An 18,637-nucleotide genomic window follows, 5' to 3' on the forward strand; every position below is an offset into this window, starting at 1 on the left:
TTCGAGACTTCTATGGACAATTATATAAACAGGAGGATCTTGATGAGGAAAAAATTAAACAGTATTTACAAAATGCTAACCTACCTAAGATACCTGATGAAACTGGGAAAATGTTAGAAAGTGCTATAATAATGATGGAACTAACCGAAGCACTTAACAGACAGAACAATGGAAAAGCACCAGGACCAGATGGTATCCCGGCAGAATTTTATAAAACATTACAAGAATCGTTGAGCACTTCACTGTTAGAAGTCATGAATGAAGTTATGATAAACAAGAAAATACCTAAAACATGGTTAGAAGCTTATATTACACTTATCCCAAAAGAAGGGGTTGACCCATTACAAATTAAGAACTATAGACCTATTTCCTTATTGAATGCAGATTATAAAATCTTTGCTTCAATCTTGGCAGAGAGGCTTAAAAAATACTTTAACAACTTTATTCACCCTGATCAGAATGGATTTTTACCAAAGAGACAAATTAAAGACAATATGAGGGTAATCCTGGACACATTGGAATATTACGAGGCGCACCCTGAAAAACAAATGGCTTTGATATTCTTAGATGCCCAAAAGGCATTTGATAATGTGAATTGGAGATTTATGTTATTATTATTGGAACAGATGGGCTTTGCTAGAAAATTTATCCAAGCAATAGAAGCCATATATTATAAGCAAACGGCAAAAGTAATGATAGATGGAGAATTTACAGATTCTATTAATATTAAAAAAGGTACAAGACAAGGATGCCCATTATCTCCTTTGTTATTTATATTGACTTTGGAAGTGTTAAATAGAAATATTAGAGAGGATACAAACATAAAAGGAATGAAAGTTAAAAAGGAGGAATTTAAATTGCAAGCCTTTGCAGACGACTTGGTTTTTATTTTGGAAGATCCTCTAGAGACAGCTTTAAAACTATTGGAAAAGATAGAGATGTATGGTGAGATGGCTGGCTTGAAAATAAATAAAGACAAAACAAAGATCCTGACAAAGAACATGTTGTTAAGACAAAGAGAAGAGCTGGCAGACCTATTGAAAATTCAAGTTACGAACAAAGTTAAATATTTGGGGATATATTTGATGTCAAGATGTACTACACTGAAAGAGAATAACTATATTAAACTTAAACAGCAGATAGCATCTGATCTGAAAAAATGGGAAAACCTACAATTGTCATTGATAGGTAGAATTTCAACAATTAAAATGAATATTTTACCCAGAATTTTATATTTGTTCCAAACAATACCAATTAGGTTAGGTAAGGATTACTTTGAAGAACTAAATAAAATTGTGTTGAAGTATATATGGCAAGGTAAGAAAGCGAGAATAAAATTAAAACTCTTACAGGATGCTAGAATTAGAGGAGGATTTGGCCTTCCCAATTGGGAGTTGTATTATCAAGCTGCAAACTTAATGTGGGCTAAAGAATGGATAACGTTAAGAAAGACTAGATGGTTGGCATTAGAAGGACATGATTTATTATTGGGTTGGCATGCTTTTTTATGGTATAAGGGAACTAAATCACAGGGTTACTTTAGAAGGCATTATATACGGGAATCGTTATGGTTGAATTGGGAGAAAATTAAGAAACAATGTTATTTGAAAATCCCAGTTTGGTTATCAACTATTGAAGCTTTTTCTTATCCTATAACCTATAAGAAGGAACAAACAGTTAGATATGGGGAATTACTAGATGAAAAGGGTGAACTTAAAACGATGCAAAATTTAGAAGAACAAGGCATAAAGATGAATTGGTTTTCATATGCGCAAATACATTCAAGGTATCTTAAAGATTCTAAAATGGAAGGATTCTATGATAAATTGACTGATTTAGATAGGATTTTGACAGGTACTGATGAAAAAGTGATCAAAAAATTATATAATTATTTGTTGGAAATTAAATTAGAGGAAGAATAAGTTAAAGAAACAATGATTGCTTGGGGGAGGAATTTTGGATATGGGATTGATTTAGAGAAATGGCAAAAATTGTGGTCTCAAAATTACAAAATGACAATGTCAACAGCATATAAAGAAAATTTGTATAAGATGTTTTATAGGTGGCACTTTCCCCCGACAAGAATTGCAAGAATGTTCAAGAACAAATCTGAAAAATGCTGGAAATGTCATCAGATTCCTGGTTCATATTACCATATGTGGTGGAATTGTGAGGAGGCCAGGAAATACTGGACTAGAATTCGCATATGGTTGGAAAAAATGACAAAGAAACATATAGATTTGAAACCAGAGATTTTTTTATTGGGAATCTTACCTGATACATATAATAAAAACTTAAAATATTTGATTGTAAATGTATTAACAGCGGCTAGGATTGTATTTGCTAAAAATTGGAAGAGTGAGAAAATACCATTAGAGGAAGAAATTATTAAGAAAATACTGGAATGTGCTGAAATGAGTAGATTGACATTTGAAATTAGAGAACAAGAAGATAAACAATTTTATGAAGTTTGGGATCTTTTTTACCAATGGTTAGATAATACAATATAATAAGAGAATATTTAGAAACTTAGGAAATAATGAATATACTTTTTTTTTTGGTTTTGATAACATTTTTAGAATATTTTATTAAGATAGACTTGGTATGATTTTACGATCTGTTATAAAATAAATTAATTAAATTATAGTTATCTCGCTTAAGTATGAATTAGTAAAATTATAGTCAAATGATTGTTTAATAATGATATTAGGATATATAATTGTTGGTTGATAATATGAGTTATTATGTAACATAATTATTATGATGACTATGAAATGGATGCACAAAAAGGAGTGGTAAACCAACCGATACACTGTCTGTAAATTTATGAAGATGATGATGTTTTTATGTTATGTTTTATGTGTTTTTTTTTGTTGTTGTTAAAATCAATAAAACTTTAAAAAAAAAGAAATAAATACTTATTAACAGTGTTGTTGGTATCTTCTGGCTCCATTCCTCAAAGATTTCCTCTATAATATTTCTAATTTTTGTATGTCTCATTATTAATTAACATCAGACTTGTATTTCTTTTGTTATGCTTATAATTTTTATTCCCCTCTAGTGTCCAGTTTCTAAAATCATCACTTGTCTTTTGTTATGAATTGCAATTGCCATTATAACCAAAATAAGCCTGTTTCCCAGGAGAAGTTGTTTAATGTTTTGGAGCTCACTCCAAAATCTTAAGTTTTATGAGTTGACATTTATGGTAAAAATTAATATTCCAAACTTACTTGGACCCTTATGCATTTATAACATTTTTAAATTAAAACTTATGTAATAATGTATACTATAAAACATACTTAATAAATACCTTTTGCTATTTATTACAATTTTTTAAGCTCTTAAACTTGTAGTTAATTTTTCTTTTGTTCAGTTGAAGACTGAATTCACGCAATAAAGAATTTTCCAGCTTGTCATTCCCAAGGTTTCTAATAGCTGTAGAAATAGTTAATAGGCAATTTCTGAAAGCGGTTAGAATGTGAGGTTTGTGAATTTAGTGTTCTTTAAAAGTCTGCCATTGTTACAAGTAAGATGGCTGATTCCATCATCTCCTTGTGCTCAAACCTGCAGAAATGAGGGAAGATATATCTCTTTTTAAGGATGCTGGTAGTAAGACTTAAATGCTCTTACCAATTGTATGAATTGTTGAAACTGCTTAGTTCAATAAGGATTCTACTTCTTGTAAATAAATGAATAGATTAATTCTTTATGGCATTTTATCCTCTTTGCATGTAGCACAGTACTAATTAAGTGAAGTATGTCGAAGAATTGCATAGCCAGTGTCCAAATGGAGTCAGAGATGCTGATATGTATTTGTAGTTTTATGTAAATAAATATATATTTTACAACTATATATACAGCAAACTAAATAGTCAGGCAAACAGGAGCATCACCAGGTAAATCAACACAGCAGGAATATCAGAGTGGGGATGGGTGTGGCCAGCACTGAAGGTGGCGGGGCCAACGATGTCCAGCTGCAGCTTGCATAGCATGTGAATTGATTAGCTTTCCAAGAAGCAGGCAGAGGCAGAGGGGAGGAGAGAGGCAGGTGATCCAGACACGTGCAAGGGCAAGGCAAGAATTGGTGGGCTGGAGCTGGCAGGCAGCTAGGGAAGTCTCATCTTTGTGTTAGCAGCACTGATAACAGATGGTGGCAGAGGTGTGGGAGAGAAGATAGGTGATCCCGATGCTCTGCATGGGCTACAGGCAAGCTGAGATACCCGAAGATGAGCCTCCTGTGGCCAGCCACCCACTCTGTCCCACCATTTCTCAGCTTGCCTGGGCCTCTGCAGATCATCCAGATTGCGTGCCTGCCCCCCGCCCCCCCATGCCTCAGCCTATGTCTGGTGCCATCATATGAAGACTAGTCTCCCGTAACAGCCTGCTCACTTGGGCCCACTGACTCTCGGCTTTTCTCTGGCCCAGGCAGCGTGTTCAGATTGCTTGCCTCTGCCCCATCTCTGCCACCATCTGCTACTTGGGCAGGTAATCAATTCACTTGCGCTGTGCTTCTCTGACATTACAATATTTTATGCCAACATGCTTGCTTTTTTTTTTATTTTACTTTCTCCCTGTTGCCATCTGTGTACATGCTGCACTGTCTTCAAAACTGGTATAGCTCCTTTCACTTCAATATCCAAATTCTTAAACATTTGTATATTTTCTTCTTTTGATTTAGAATATACCCTCCTTTTTGTAGTTTCTTTATTTCCTAAATAGTTCTTTATTTCTACTCCTAAAGAGACTCTTTACATTTCTTCTGCTCTGCCATAGACAAATTCAATATTTCTTGGTAATTTCAAGGTCCATAAAAAGATGTTATATACTTTTATCCCATCAATTGTGAATCTTTCTGGAAGAACACATGTTTATTCTTTCAGAACTCTTTGGAATACACTCTTCCTATTTTACTGGGATCTCACTTTCTAAACATTTCTCTGAGCTCTACTCAGACCCTGAGCTAATCCCAGATTTTTGTTCAATATGCCTGCATGAATGTTCATTCCTGGAGACCTCTTACTAACAGGCATTAAAATTTCAGTATTGGCCTGTACCTTTTCCCAATTCTCATGTTCTGAAAAATTTGTAAAATGTGAAATAATAATATTTTTGTGTCTATCTGTAAATCTATATGCCTTTGATCCTGATTGATAACCTATAGATTCTAATTTCCTTGCCTTTGACTGTTTTTTCCTTCTAATTGCTTTGGGAATGTGCACCCATGCACTGCTGTCAAAGATTCTTAAACATGCCAAAAGATGTTTTATATAGCATGTAATATGGAGTTTGATTAATTGCTGAACTCCAAAGGTCTATTGCCCAAATATTTGGCAGTTAAAATACCCTCACTCCAATACAGCTTACTCATTCCTGTGTCTGCTAGTAACACATCTTTCATATTTTGTAATATACAATTTCTGAATTCATCAACTCCATTCTCTGTTGGAGTGTAGGGATTTGCTTTTTATGGCTTATGCCTTTCTTTTTCAGCCACTGCTGAAATATGTTAGAGTTAGATGAACTCTGTTTCTTTGTCAGTTTATAGTTGACATACACTTTGATTATTCCTCCTCTCTACAAACATTATCCACTGCTTAAATTGTTTAAACACTTCTGTTACTTTTTTTTAATAAATAACAAAAATCATACCTTGAGTAATCATCAACAATTATCAAAGCAAATTTGGCCCTTCCCATTGATGGTGATAGAGGGCCAATTAAATCAACATGCACAAACTGAAAAATTATTTCAGATTTTCTTTCACTTCTTTTGTTGACAGGATATATGTTCAATTTGGCCTTTTTGCAGATAGCACAATCCGGACGATAAAGGCGGGAAACAAGGAAACACCAGCTTTCCACTCACAGCAACCAATCACAGGTTAGATTGCCTCATGCAGTGGCCAGCTGTCTTCAACCAATTAGTCATAACTATTTCTTACACATTGTCCCTTCACTGCTACAGCTATTAAATACCACCCCTGCATTTTATAGCTGGACAGCACTTAAACCCAGTTGTTTCACAAGATCATTCATTGTGGCATTTTATCCTCTTCGCATGTAGCACAGTACTGATTCTTAGATGAAGCCTGGTCTTAATCCTTGCTTGAAAACTCTCCAGATGCATTTAATAGGCTATTGTCCTAGAGTCTTTCTCAATCTGCTTTATAATAATTTTTATTTATTAAGAAGTCCAGGAAGACTCTTAAGAAGCTCTACCCAGGGAGAATAAGAGCATCTGTTCCTCTACTATATTAAATAGAATTCCTCCAAATAAGTTAGGTTCACTTGCTTAGGCCAGCCAAACATTGACAACCTCACCATTTTCATTCAAAACGTGGCTCTAAAACAAGGCATTGTTTTTTGGGGGTGACTATCATGTCAGTGATGATATCAGTGTTTTGAGAAGGCCACAGATTAGATCATAATAGAAAAAGGGCTATAGCTTTTGTATAAGAGAAGGTCAATTAATAGAAATGATTCAAGTGTGGTTACATCTCCTAAATACTCAACCGGTTTAGAAAAGTGAATAGGTGAGAAATTGCTTCAGTTCATATTATTGTAAATTAAATGCTCAGAACAGAAGTTACCTCAAGACAAGGCAGAAGAGAAGAGATTATCTTCACCCATTGGTTGGGCTGGCAGTTATCCTTTAACACAGATGCTGAAAAAATAGCATATTCTCTTATATCTGAGGACTTCAGGCTGACTGAGAAACTAAGGCGTATCCTCAATGCTGTATACAGTTTGGCCTTGTTCATGGATGCCATATCTTCCCTATCAGTCTGCCTTTGCTCACTGTATAAACTTGAGAGCATATGCCTAGTAGCCAAAAGTTGGCCATGAGTTGGGATACTTCAATATCTGCAATGTTCCAATCTTTCTTTGAAATACCCTTGAAAGGAGACACCTGTGCCAATAAAGAACCAGAATCTGGAGGAATATTAGGGTTTTTCTAAGACACTGCACTCACTTCCCCACCCTTCCAGATTCTTTTATATGTTAGTTTTTATTTTCACCATACTACTGTTTGCCATTGAAATAGGAAAAAATAATAGTATAATCTTACTTTTTAAAGTTTATTTTTTCTCTTTTGAAGTGATTAAACAGTGTATCTGACTTTTTCTACAGTATATCTGACTTTTATTGCAGCAAGAGTTTAAGAAATAGAATGTGTATGTTAAAATGTCTGAACTTAATTATGATTTCATCTCAACATTCCATGCTAACTGCTTCTAATCCACTACTAGGAGGATGAATGTGAGTCCAGCATTAACCATGTCATATTAATGATAATTATTCCGAATTTTTCATTAGGATGCATGGATTAATATAATTCTAGTGTATACCATTTATTCAATTCTTGCAAACATTCTGCATTTTAAAAAGCAAAAAGGAAAGTCTGCACATATTGTTATTTTGTTTTAACAGTAGATTTCTCAAGTATTTAACTTATCTTTGTATAGTCTTTAAACATATTGGTTGTTTTTGTACACAGTGCTCAGGATGTGGGTCATAAAATGTCAAAAAAAAAATCTTTATCAGCTCAATTTTAATTAGGTTGAATATTAGTAAGAGTAATTCAACTCTGTTGAAGGAACAGGCTAAATGTTAAGATGAGTCCCAAGTTCTCAAATGTACCAAGAAGGCAGGGTTATTTAAGGTCTCTTCACCAGCTATCACCTCCCAATGGCCAATCCTTTCACATGTTCTCCATTTTCCTACAAGTGAGGTCTGATAACTGGTATCTTCTTGACCTTGACTTAATTGGGTCAGGTCTGCTTAAATTAGAAACAGACTTCTGTTTGAACTCTCTTGGTTTGTGCTGCCAGGAAGGTTGCTTTTAACATGTTCAGATCACAGCACTTTATGGTGCCAATGGAAAGGCGATTTCTTGAACAATTTGTAGCATTACCATAACCTACAGAATATCATGTACAGGTTCTGATTTGAGATTTGGGTGGGATGCCCATTTGTGGTAGAATAAAGTAAAAAATTAACCCTAGATTTAAGAATCATTGTTAGGCAATCAATTGGGCATGTATGGTGGAAATAGAAGATTGACTGAAAAAATGCCACTTTGGCTATCACCTCATGAAGCACTACATAGAATAGAGATCCTATTAGAAGACAAATGGATGACATATCAGGACTTATTGACATTTGAAAAAGAAGGACTTAAGATAAGGACAAGGGAACAATTATTAGGTGAAGGTTTTGTTTGTGACTGGTTTAATTATTATAGAATTGTTAAAAGAGACTTGATTAAAAAATTGTTTTCACAGGAATTAAAACTGAATTGGATATCAGTTCATATTCTGGAGATGACCAATTGATTGCTAAAGTATATAAAATATTATTCAAGATGAACCTGGAAGATGAATATATAAAAGACTGCTGGGTAAAATGGGCAAAAAAATTGGGTATAACGCTAGATAAATGCAAGAATGTAGGGACTAATTAACTAAAATTTACTTTGAATTGTAGTTTGAAAGAATTGTTTTTATAAAATGGTGTATCATTGGTATTTGACTCAAATATTAATAGATTAGCAAAAATGTACAGAGGGACTTCTAATAAGTGTTGGTAATATAATCAAAATCCAGGTACATTTTATTGTATGTGTTATTCTGGATAAACATTATAATGATGGTGCAGAAAATATTTAAGATGTTGGGAGAATTCAATTATTACATAGAGACCTCATCTGAAATATTTGTTTATATAATATACTAGCTTGATACCCGTGCTTTGCTATGAAACTATGTGGTTGGGCTTAGTTTTTGGGGAGGAAAATGGGGGCGGGAATTCTGCCTACCAGCATCTAATAAGACTAATATAAACCCTTCTAAAGTTATATATAGTATAGTAGCATCATTTTGTTATTGGCTGCATCATAAAAATGATTGTTCATAATTTGACCTGTTCATAGTTTTCAAGGTAGTATCAATAATTTGAAATTGGATAAGAAAAGAAGAAAAAGCACATGAGAAGCAAAATGCCATTTCAATGCAAATTAACTGGTATCTCAAAGCAAATTCTGTGCATGATATTCTTTTTTAAATGTATATATTTATTATGTTTTATCAATAGGAATAAAATACAAAGAGAAACAAAACAGAAAAAACAATAGTAAGAACAAAAAAGAAAGAAAAAATGTGTACATAAAAGGGAAAAAATGACCCAAAGATTCAACATTAAATATATATAAATTTAAAAAATCTACTCTGACTGGATGCTGAAAAAAAAAAGGCTGATAAATTCTCCTCCCTTACATATTGGGTCTGTAAATAGTTATAAAGTTTCTCATCCTTATTGAATAACAAAAATCTATATATATTGTAGGAAGTTAGCACCCATACCTCTCCTAGAAAATTGAAATATCCTAAGAAATATTAAAAAGGCAGAATATTTCCCCTAAAAAGAGTAGAAACTCAGAAGCAGAAACTCACCTCAGAAGTAGAAGGTCATCACCACCTTTGTTAATGGGTGGGCCATTAAGGCCTGGGCCAGAATACTTTACATAACAAAGATCTCCAGGTAAAGCTATAGCAATTGCTCAAAAGCCCTTTCAGTGCATCATCATCCAGCAAGGCTTAACCAAACCTGGAACTCAGGACAGCCTACAGAGTTGCCCCTGCATGGCCTCATGGGAGTCTGGCACTTCAGCAAAAGGAATCTCAGCTAGCAAAATATTAGGACCTAGAACAAAGACTCCAGCATATGTGGATCGAGAACTACCAGAAATACAGGCAGGATTTCAAAGAGGCAGAGGAACTATAGATCAAATTGCCAACATACGCTGGATCATAGAGAAAGCTAGGGAGTTCCAGAAAAACATCTACTTCTGCTTCATCGACTATGCTAAAGCTTTTGATTGTGTGGATCACAACAAATTGTGGCAAGTTCTTAAAGAGATGGGAATACCAGACCATCTTATTTGTTTCTTGAGAAACCTACACGCGGGTCAAGCAGGGATGGGATCCGACCGGTATAACTACCAGTTTTGATGCATCTGGCCCTCTCAATTCTTGGCAAATGGATGGGGAAGAAATGGAGGTCGTGAAAGATTTTATTTTCCTGGGCTTCAAGATCACCGCAGATGGGGACTGCAGCCAAGAAATTAAAAGACGCTTGTTCTTGGGGAGGAAAGCTATGGTAAATCTAGACAGCATATTAAAAAGCAAAGACATCACCCTGTCAACAAAAGTGCATGTAGTCAAGGCTATAATTTTCCCAGTTGCAATGTATGGCTGTGAAATTTGGACCATAAGGAAGGCTGACCGCCAAAGAATTGAGGCCTTTGAATTATAGTGCTGGAGAAGACTCCTGCGAGCCCCTTGGACTGCAAGGCGATCAAACTGGTCCGTCCTAGAGGAGATCAGCCCTGACTGCTCTTTAGAAGGTAAGATATTGAAGATGAAACTCAAATACTTTAGCCACCTAATGAGAAGGAAGGACTCATTGGAGAAGAGCCTAATGCTGGAAACGATTGAGGGCAAAAAAAGAATGGGATGACAGAGAATGAGGTGGCTGGATGGAGTCACTGAAGCAATCGATGTGAGCTTAAATGGATTCCAGAAGATGGTAGAGGACAGGAAGGCCTGCAGGAACATTGTCCATGGGGTTGCGATGGGTCAGACATAACTTTGCAACTAACAAAGAACAAAGGATTCAACAAGCTGGGAAGATGGCTTTGATTTAACAGCAGCAAGGAACATTATGCATGTGCAGGAAAAAGGCTGTTTTTTGTTTCCATTTAGAACCATAAAAGTGATTGAACTGGATAAGAATTTGATAAGGTATTTTTGCTTGGTGACACTTTGCATCCAGAATGTAAGCTGTATTTATAATAATATAAATAATACAAAGAAATAGAAAACACACAATAATATGGTAATAATAATGGAAAATATAGTTGGATAACATAAATTGAAGTGTTACAACTCTAGCAGTATTTTCAATTGTTTAATAAAAAAACTTCTAATCATGGTTGTCCATAATGATTCTGCTGTATTGTCCTTAACCTTTTCCCCGCAATAAGAGATTCTTAGTAATACCATTAGTTTATGATTTTGCATTTCTCAGGTATGCAAATACTCACAGAAGCACAAAATAATTAACTTTAACCCTAACTTGCAGTAATAAGACGACTTAAACTCAGATGGTTTGGGGTAAACGTTATGTAAGGTAAAATTTCAAATGAATAAATTTGTATTTTAATTACTGTAGCTGTGTAGGCCTAAATTAAAAACATGGACCTCCTATTATGGCACAGTCTTTGGAGTTTCCAACTATCTAGTGTAAGCCATCTTTCCTGCTTTTGTCAGCATTGTAATAGCCTTGCTTTCTTTTTATTAAGCTTCAGTGAAAAATCATGTTGGATACTTCTGAAATTCTGTGTGCGTGTTTCAGAGGAGTGAAATAAGTTATATTTATGTGCATATAAATTACAAACCATTAGATTACTGTGTATCATTAAGGTGTTCTATTCCTCAATAAGAAAGAAAGGAGAACCTGAACAAAATTATTATTATTATTATTATTTATATTGTATGGTTAATTCAAATAGATACAGGTTTCATGCCATTTGTCTTGGTGTGATCTGTCCATGGTCCTGAATTATTTTTCTGTGGTTACCTTTGTTTTCTGGTCCCTGATTCCTGTTTGGATTGCTCGTGTATTCTGTTTCTGTATATGATCTGCTCTTTTCCCTCATATGGGTCAGAATTTTTCATTCAGGTTATCTTTGCATGTCTTTGACTGAACCTGGAAGATCTTCAAGCCCTGACTATGCTGGCTGATTATGATAGGTGGTTTCACTTAGTTACGTATGGAATGCTTTAGATTGGGAAAATTAAGCTAAACTACTTACTGTATTTTTGGGAGTATAAGACGCTCCAAAGTATAAGACACACCTAGCTTTTGGGGAGGAAAACAAGGGGGTGAAATCTGCCTCTGCCTCTGAGCAATTTGTCTCCTTGAAGCAAACAGCAAACAGCCTGGTCAGTTTCAGCACAGCCTGATTAGCACAAGCAGTTGATTGTCAGTAGGATCAGCCTCCCGATGATCAGTTGTTTCAGGCTGCAGGGATTGGCATAGCCTATTGCTGCCTCTGCGTGCCCCATTTCCCACCCATTACGGGCGGCGGATATCCCTGCTGCTTGTGCTAAAGCTGACCAGGCTGTTTGTGAAAGGAGGCAATGGCTGGGAGACAGAAGCCAAGGGGTGTGGGCCAGAGGGTGGGCAGGGCTTTGGCAGCATTCCCTGTATAAGATGCACAGACATTTCTATCCACTTTTGGGGGTGAAAAAAGTGTGTCTTATACTCCGAAAAATATGGTACTTGATTTTCTTTTTTCCAGTCCCTCCAAGGGGCTCAGATTTGTAATTAAATAAACTTCATTCTCTTCTGTGAGATCCTATAGAAGTTTATCTGGTTTTATATTTTTTGATGGTACAAAATAGAGTTGGGGCATTTCTCCCATGCAATAATCATCTATGTATGTAAGAGGCACTGGAGGTCTGGCCCATGCATTGAAAATATTATTCCTGCTTCTCCAGTGTGAAACATCCAAGGCATTGTCATATGTAACAATATGCTGCCAATATGTCATATGTAACAATACAGCCAATATGCTGATGATACACAGCTGTATATCTCAGCTCGTGGTGGGTTAAGTGATGCCGTGACTTCCCTCTCATAGGCCTGGAGGCCATTAGGGGCTGAATAGGGAGCAATGGGTTGAAACTGAACTCTGGCAAGACCAAGTGGCTCTGGGTTTGGGGTTCTTTGGCCCATGGAGAATTGACACCTTTCATGTTGGATAGGTGGTACTGCCCCAAATAGACCCTGTGCATAATCTGGAGGTTCTCCTGAACTTGAGAATCTTGCTCAAAGAGCAGGTGGTAGTCATGGCCAGGAGGACAGTTGCACAACTGCAGGTTGTGCCCCAGTTATGCCCCTTCCTGGACCTTCCTGGTCACTTGTGCCTTTGTCTCCTCCCATCTTGACTATTGCAACATACTACATGGGGTTGCCCCTGAAAAGCATCCAGGAGCTTCGGTTGGTGCAAAATGCAGTGGTCTGCATGCTTTTGTACAGACCTCAATGTGCATATGTTTCACCTTTCCTGTGGGAACTCCTGTGGGAGCAAATTGTGTGCCAATTTGCTTCTGGGTATAATTCAAAGTGCTGGTTGTCACCTTCAAAGCCCTTCATGGTTTGGCACCAGGTTATCTGAGGGACCATCACATCTACCCTACCCACTAGTGGGGGAAGGCAAGGAATGTTGTGGACCTCATCCCCTAGAGAGATAGAACTGGTGGGACCCTGGTGACCACAGCCAAAGCCTCCTTAGCTAATTGGCTGTAGTTTTGCTCCACTGAAAATAGGGTCCTTGAAAAAAAATGCTGTCAGGGCCTCCCATGGTGGTGGCTCAGAACTGCTCCAACCCCAAACGGTGATGCGTTGCTCAACAGTACCAGTGGCAGGCTCTTGCTGTATTGAACAAGAATGCTGTCAGAGGAGATCAGGTTTTTTACTCCTTTGAATGCAGCAGCTTCCTTCTGGCCCCATGACCATGCCGCCTTTTTGTCCAAGGGTCGGTGCAGTGGCTCTGCGATGGATTCCTTGTGCCACAAGAATATACTACAGAAGTTGAGGAGTCCCAAGAGCGCTTGGAGTTCTGTCTTGTTCCTCGGGGTCAATGCTTCCTGGATTGCTTTGATTTTTTCTTTTGTGGGATGCAATCCTGATGCATCTATGAGATATCCTAGGAACTCGACCTGGGTGACTGCTACCTAGCACTTCTCCTTTATTTTAAGCCCAACGTCTTGAAATCTTTGGAGTACTGTTCGCAGTCAGTCTAGCAACTCAGTTTTATTTGTGGCAGACACCAAAACGTCAACAAAGTATGGGACAATGCCTGGAATGCCTTGTAAAAGGCGCTCCCTTAGACTTTGAAACAGTCCCGGTACCACACTTACCCCAAACAGCACTCAGCAGCATCGGAAAGCCCCAATGGGTCACAATCATCTGGGCTTCGTCATCCATGGGCAGTTGCTGGTAGGCTTGGGCAAAGTATAGTTTGGCGAAGACCTTACCCTCACCCAGAAAATGCACTAAATGCTGCACCACCAGCACTGGATATGCGTTTTGCTGTAAGGCTTTATTGAACATGCACTTGTAGTCCACGCATATCGTAACTGAGCCATCTGGCTTGACCAGGGTGACTATTGGTGTGTCCCATCTGGTATGGTTGTCAGGCTCCAATATGCCTTGCTGAATGAGCTGATCCAGCTGTTCATCCATCTTTGGCCTCAGTGCAAAAGGCACTCTTCTTGGTTTAAGCCTGATCAGAGCCACTTGGGGATCAAGGTTAAAAGACTTGGGAGTGCCCTTGTACTTTCCCAGCTCTCCATCAGACACCTCTGGAAAGTCCGCAATTAAGTCAGTAGTGGTTGGTTCGCTTATGGAGTTCATGCCTGTGATTCGTAGCCCCAGGGAAGCAAACCAGTCCAATCCCAAGAGGTTTGGCAGCGAACGTTCTACCCTTAAATGTATTTCCGGAAATACTGGGAGCGATGAAACAGGCCTATTTTTTTGGCCTGCAAAGGCTGCAGAAGCTTTCCACAAGCCTCTGGGAGGCTGAAAAAGGCTTCTAATGGGCCAAAAATCAGCCGAGAGGCACAGTGCAGGTAAAGGGATGCAGGGGGGGGGATTGCACGCACATGCTCACGGGGCATTGCCTTCTGGGTGCTGGCACGCAAGCGTGCAAGCACATGCACAATTTTTGGCACAGGAGCCCAAAAAAGTTAGCCACCACTGATCTATATCTATAAGTAACTCATACACTGGGTACAACATCAGGTTTCAAATCATAAGAGTATTGAGGCCCTTAATTTATCTTTTCAATAGTGAGAAGTAATTTTGGTTGTCCAACCACATCTGTTGTTCTTTTATTGTTATTGCTAAGTTGGGTAGCTATATTTTTATTGTTTTTCATATATTTCTTTTCCTATTTTTCTATTTTGTGTTTTTTTGTAAATTTTTGATAAATGTTAAAAAATAAAATTTAAATTGTAAAAATAATTTTTTAAAAAATGAGAGAAAAAAATAGATAAGATGCACTGGTGATTCAGGCAGATGGGAGGCATGATCTTGTTGTAAATCTGTAATTTAACTGGGAAGGCAGATTTTAAATTGTTATTTAAATTTATATTTTTCTGTATGAGCAACTGAGAAATTTCATTCAGAAAGAAACTTTAAACAAATAATGAAGAAATCACTCATTAGATCCCAATAAAATCAAGAGAACAATATGTTGTTGTTTTTTTACCATAAATGCTATTGATTTTATAGAAGCAAATGTAATCATCATACTCTGGCTCCAGCCTATAGTATTTCCTGTTGACCTTTTTTCTCATTTTTCTTTCAGGCTAATATTTGGCACTCTTTATCCTGCCTATTACTCTTACAAAGCTGTAAAATCAAAGGATATTAAAGAATATGTAAGTAGCATTTCTGGGAGTATTCTGTATCCATTTTAACAATTGTTAAAATGCCTTCTTTAGAAGGAAGAACAAACTTACATGCTTCAGATATGATTGTTTTTCTGTATACTTACAGTATGCCACATCATTACTATGTTCCCCCTCCATTTTAATTGGTAATTTCATTTTTTAGCTAATGTGCAGATGATTTAACCTTATCTTCCACTTTAACCACAAAACCAGGAGAAATAAGATTGGTATTTGGATGATATTTTCTACTTCTAAAGTAAACATTCTAGCTAATTAAAATTATGTATTGTTTACTGATTAAAGACACAATGTTGGGCCATTGAAGCACACGTAGCAGATACTATACCGGGAGCATAGAATGGGGGCCCATTGTGTATGAAATTGTACAGATCTCCATCCATAATTATAGTGATTACTATTTTGTAACCATATCCCATATTAGTTTACTACAATGCTTTTGAAATCTAGTTAGGGTTAGTAAAAAAACTTTTAATATTAGTAATATTATTTATCAACCACGTACTTCCCATTTATACTTAACTGAATAGCAAAGTGTGTGTTTCTGTATGAGAACATTATTGTAATGTTTTTGCAAACATAGTGCAAAATATTTTTGCAACATTCAGAACTGTTTGTATATCCTTATTCGGTCTGAGTCATTTTTAAATTATTCTATTTTTCATCATGAAGCCATAGAAACAGCCTAAAGTAACTTGGGATTTACCAAAACTGATAACACCTATAGTTTTTTTTAATGAAATAAGAAGATAGCTTGTAATGAAAAATGTAATATTAAATAGAGCTATAAAGTAGAGTCAGAGTAACTTTTATAATTGCTTTTATGCCATTTCAGAATTACTTCTGCTACATGATCCTTAAATAAGCCATTTGTTTCCTGAATATAAAATTTCCAAATCATTTTATCTTCCACACAAATGTTGGTTGAAAAATTAATAAATAAATATATGTGGTTCTGCGTTTTGTTAAGTACGAATCTGTTATTTGAAGTAATGTTATCTCACCATGCCTATTAGTAAGCCTGTCCTTAATACTAGGAAGGAAGGAAATAGCACCTGTATAATTCGGAAGTATGAGATAAATTTTTAATTATGCTTTCTTTTCAGGTGAAATGGATGATGTACTGGATCATATTTGCACTCTTCACAACAGCAGAGACATTCACAGACATTTTTCTTTGCTGGTTGGTATCCTTTGAAATGTGTTCTTCAGGAAAAAAAAAGTAGAACAGAAAATGCAGGCACACACACACACACACACACACACAGAGGCATGCACTGTAGATAGTATTAGGCACCCAGTGATATTAAGGGGGTGGAATATCTGTCCTGGAAGCCTGGCATTTTCTTTCAGGAATGCCAAGTGTGAATGTTGGTGTTATTGACTGTTGTTCTCTAGAATCCCACTTTGAAGGGGAATATTGTAAACATAATAATCATTAGCATCCTTGAGAAACTTGTGGTTTATAGAACTACTGCTACAGTTTGTGAATCAAAGTTCATTTGTTAGGAAAAATTACAAGTCTTAGGAGGATGTACGTTATGAAGATGCAGTCCTGGCATGTATATGGGGAAGATATCAGTAAAACCTTTTGAGGTTGGACCACAATGATATTTGTGTTACAATAGCAAACAAAGAAAGAAGAAGCATCTCAAGGATGAAAGCATATACAACAGTAAAAAATCCTTTCACAATTTAAAAGGGCGGGTATGTGAGAAAGGTTGAAAAGGACCTGAGGGAAGAAGAAGGTAGATGTGGTCTCTTTGTTCAAATTAAGAATGTCTGGGTTTGAGAAATGGCTAAAACCTGAATTTTCCTGCTGATAAACAACATAAACATATATCTTTGAATACAGGTATATTAAAACATAACTAGAGCACAGAGAATGTGTCTAAATTCCCAGGAATTTAGAAATTCCTGTTCATTTCCAATATTAAAATTGGACCTGGGAAAGTCCTGAATAGATGCATAGAAGAAGATACAGGAAGAATATTAAGATGAGAATAGGGTTGTAGGAAGAAAGATAAGGACAGGGGTCTTAGAGAAAAAAGCAGAAGAAATTTTCAGTCATGAATATTTTTAGTATTTTTTTTAGTATTTATTTGATTTGTCAATCACAAGATACAAGTATAAGAATAAATATAGTTTTGGACTTCCGGTTTGAGCTTCTTCGGTGACAGACTGAAACCTCATCTCTCCAAGGCTTCGATCCGTGCTCGCCGCTGGAGCGCCCCGAGCCAGCTGGTTTCAGGGCTAAGCCACCCCGTAGAGGTGGTGAAGAGGGGGGAGACTGCCTGCAGGGTTGAGGAGAACCACATCTCTCCTCCCCAGCTGGCCATTACTCCCTTTCCTGAAGGCGGTTGTAGCGGTGGTCAGAAATGGCCACCACAAAGAAGAAATCGACTGGAAAAGAATGTGCAGGAGGAAGATAAGAAGAGAAAGTTTTGGTTGACCGGGTCAAACAGCAAAAGCAACAAATAAGGTACCCTGGAATTTAAACTTAACATTGTTCCTAAAGAAGATTTTGAAGCTGCGAAGGAGAGAGAGAAGGGAAAGGATTAGGTTTTTTTTCTTTCCATCCTTATACTGACAGCTAAGAGACTTAAGCAAGAAACTGGGGAAAAAAACCACTTTGACATTGATAGGCATCTAAGCTGAAAATAAAAGTCAAAGGGATAAATAAAGATTTCTGGACATTTAAAAGTTTTTAAAAGCTGGAAAGGAGAAAAAAAAAGAATAGAAGGGCAGGATCTGGAAAAATGGAGGAGACTGCCTGGAATTAAGGAATGGAACTGTAACTAAAAGGAACTTACAGTGAAATTTTAACAAGATTCCTCAAAGACACATTTTAATGGAAACTTGATAACAAAATAATAGAACCCCAGGAAGAGAAAGTGGAAAAAAGAAGCAAGTAGAAACAGTCTTGGATTATTTGGATTACTTGGTGATTTTTGGTTTTTGCATCTAGATGACTAAAATTAACTGGGTGGTTGTTTAAAAGTTTTTAAAATGGTATCACTCTTAGAAGAACTGAAAACAGAACTTAAAAAATGGAAAGAAGTAGGGAGAAGTTCTTTTGGCTTCGTGTTTCAATTC

General features: G+C 36.6%; 1 protein-coding gene across 8 annotated transcripts in view; it reads left to right on the forward strand.

The window, feature by feature from the left end:
- The window catches only part of REEP1 (receptor accessory protein 1), a 52,185-nt gene that overhangs the window by 4,623 nt on the left and 28,925 nt on the right, over positions 1 to 18,637 (forward strand). For all 8 annotated transcript variants that reach the window (XM_087947468.1, XM_026679800.2, XM_087947465.1 and 5 more), the window contains exons 2-3: positions 15,439 to 15,511; positions 16,648 to 16,724. In XM_087947468.1, coding sequence (XP_087803594.1) covers positions 15,439 to 15,511; positions 16,648 to 16,724 — 150 coding nt within the window. The remainder of the gene's footprint in view (positions 1 to 15,438; positions 15,512 to 16,647; positions 16,725 to 18,637) is intronic.

Source organism: Notechis scutatus, chromosome Z, assembly GCF_049901735.1.
Source record: "Notechis scutatus isolate UNSWTSFEM ecotype Mainland chromosome Z, rNotScu1.2, whole genome shotgun sequence".
NCBI classification, from domain to species: Eukaryota; Metazoa; Chordata; class Lepidosauria; order Squamata; family Elapidae; genus Notechis; species Notechis scutatus.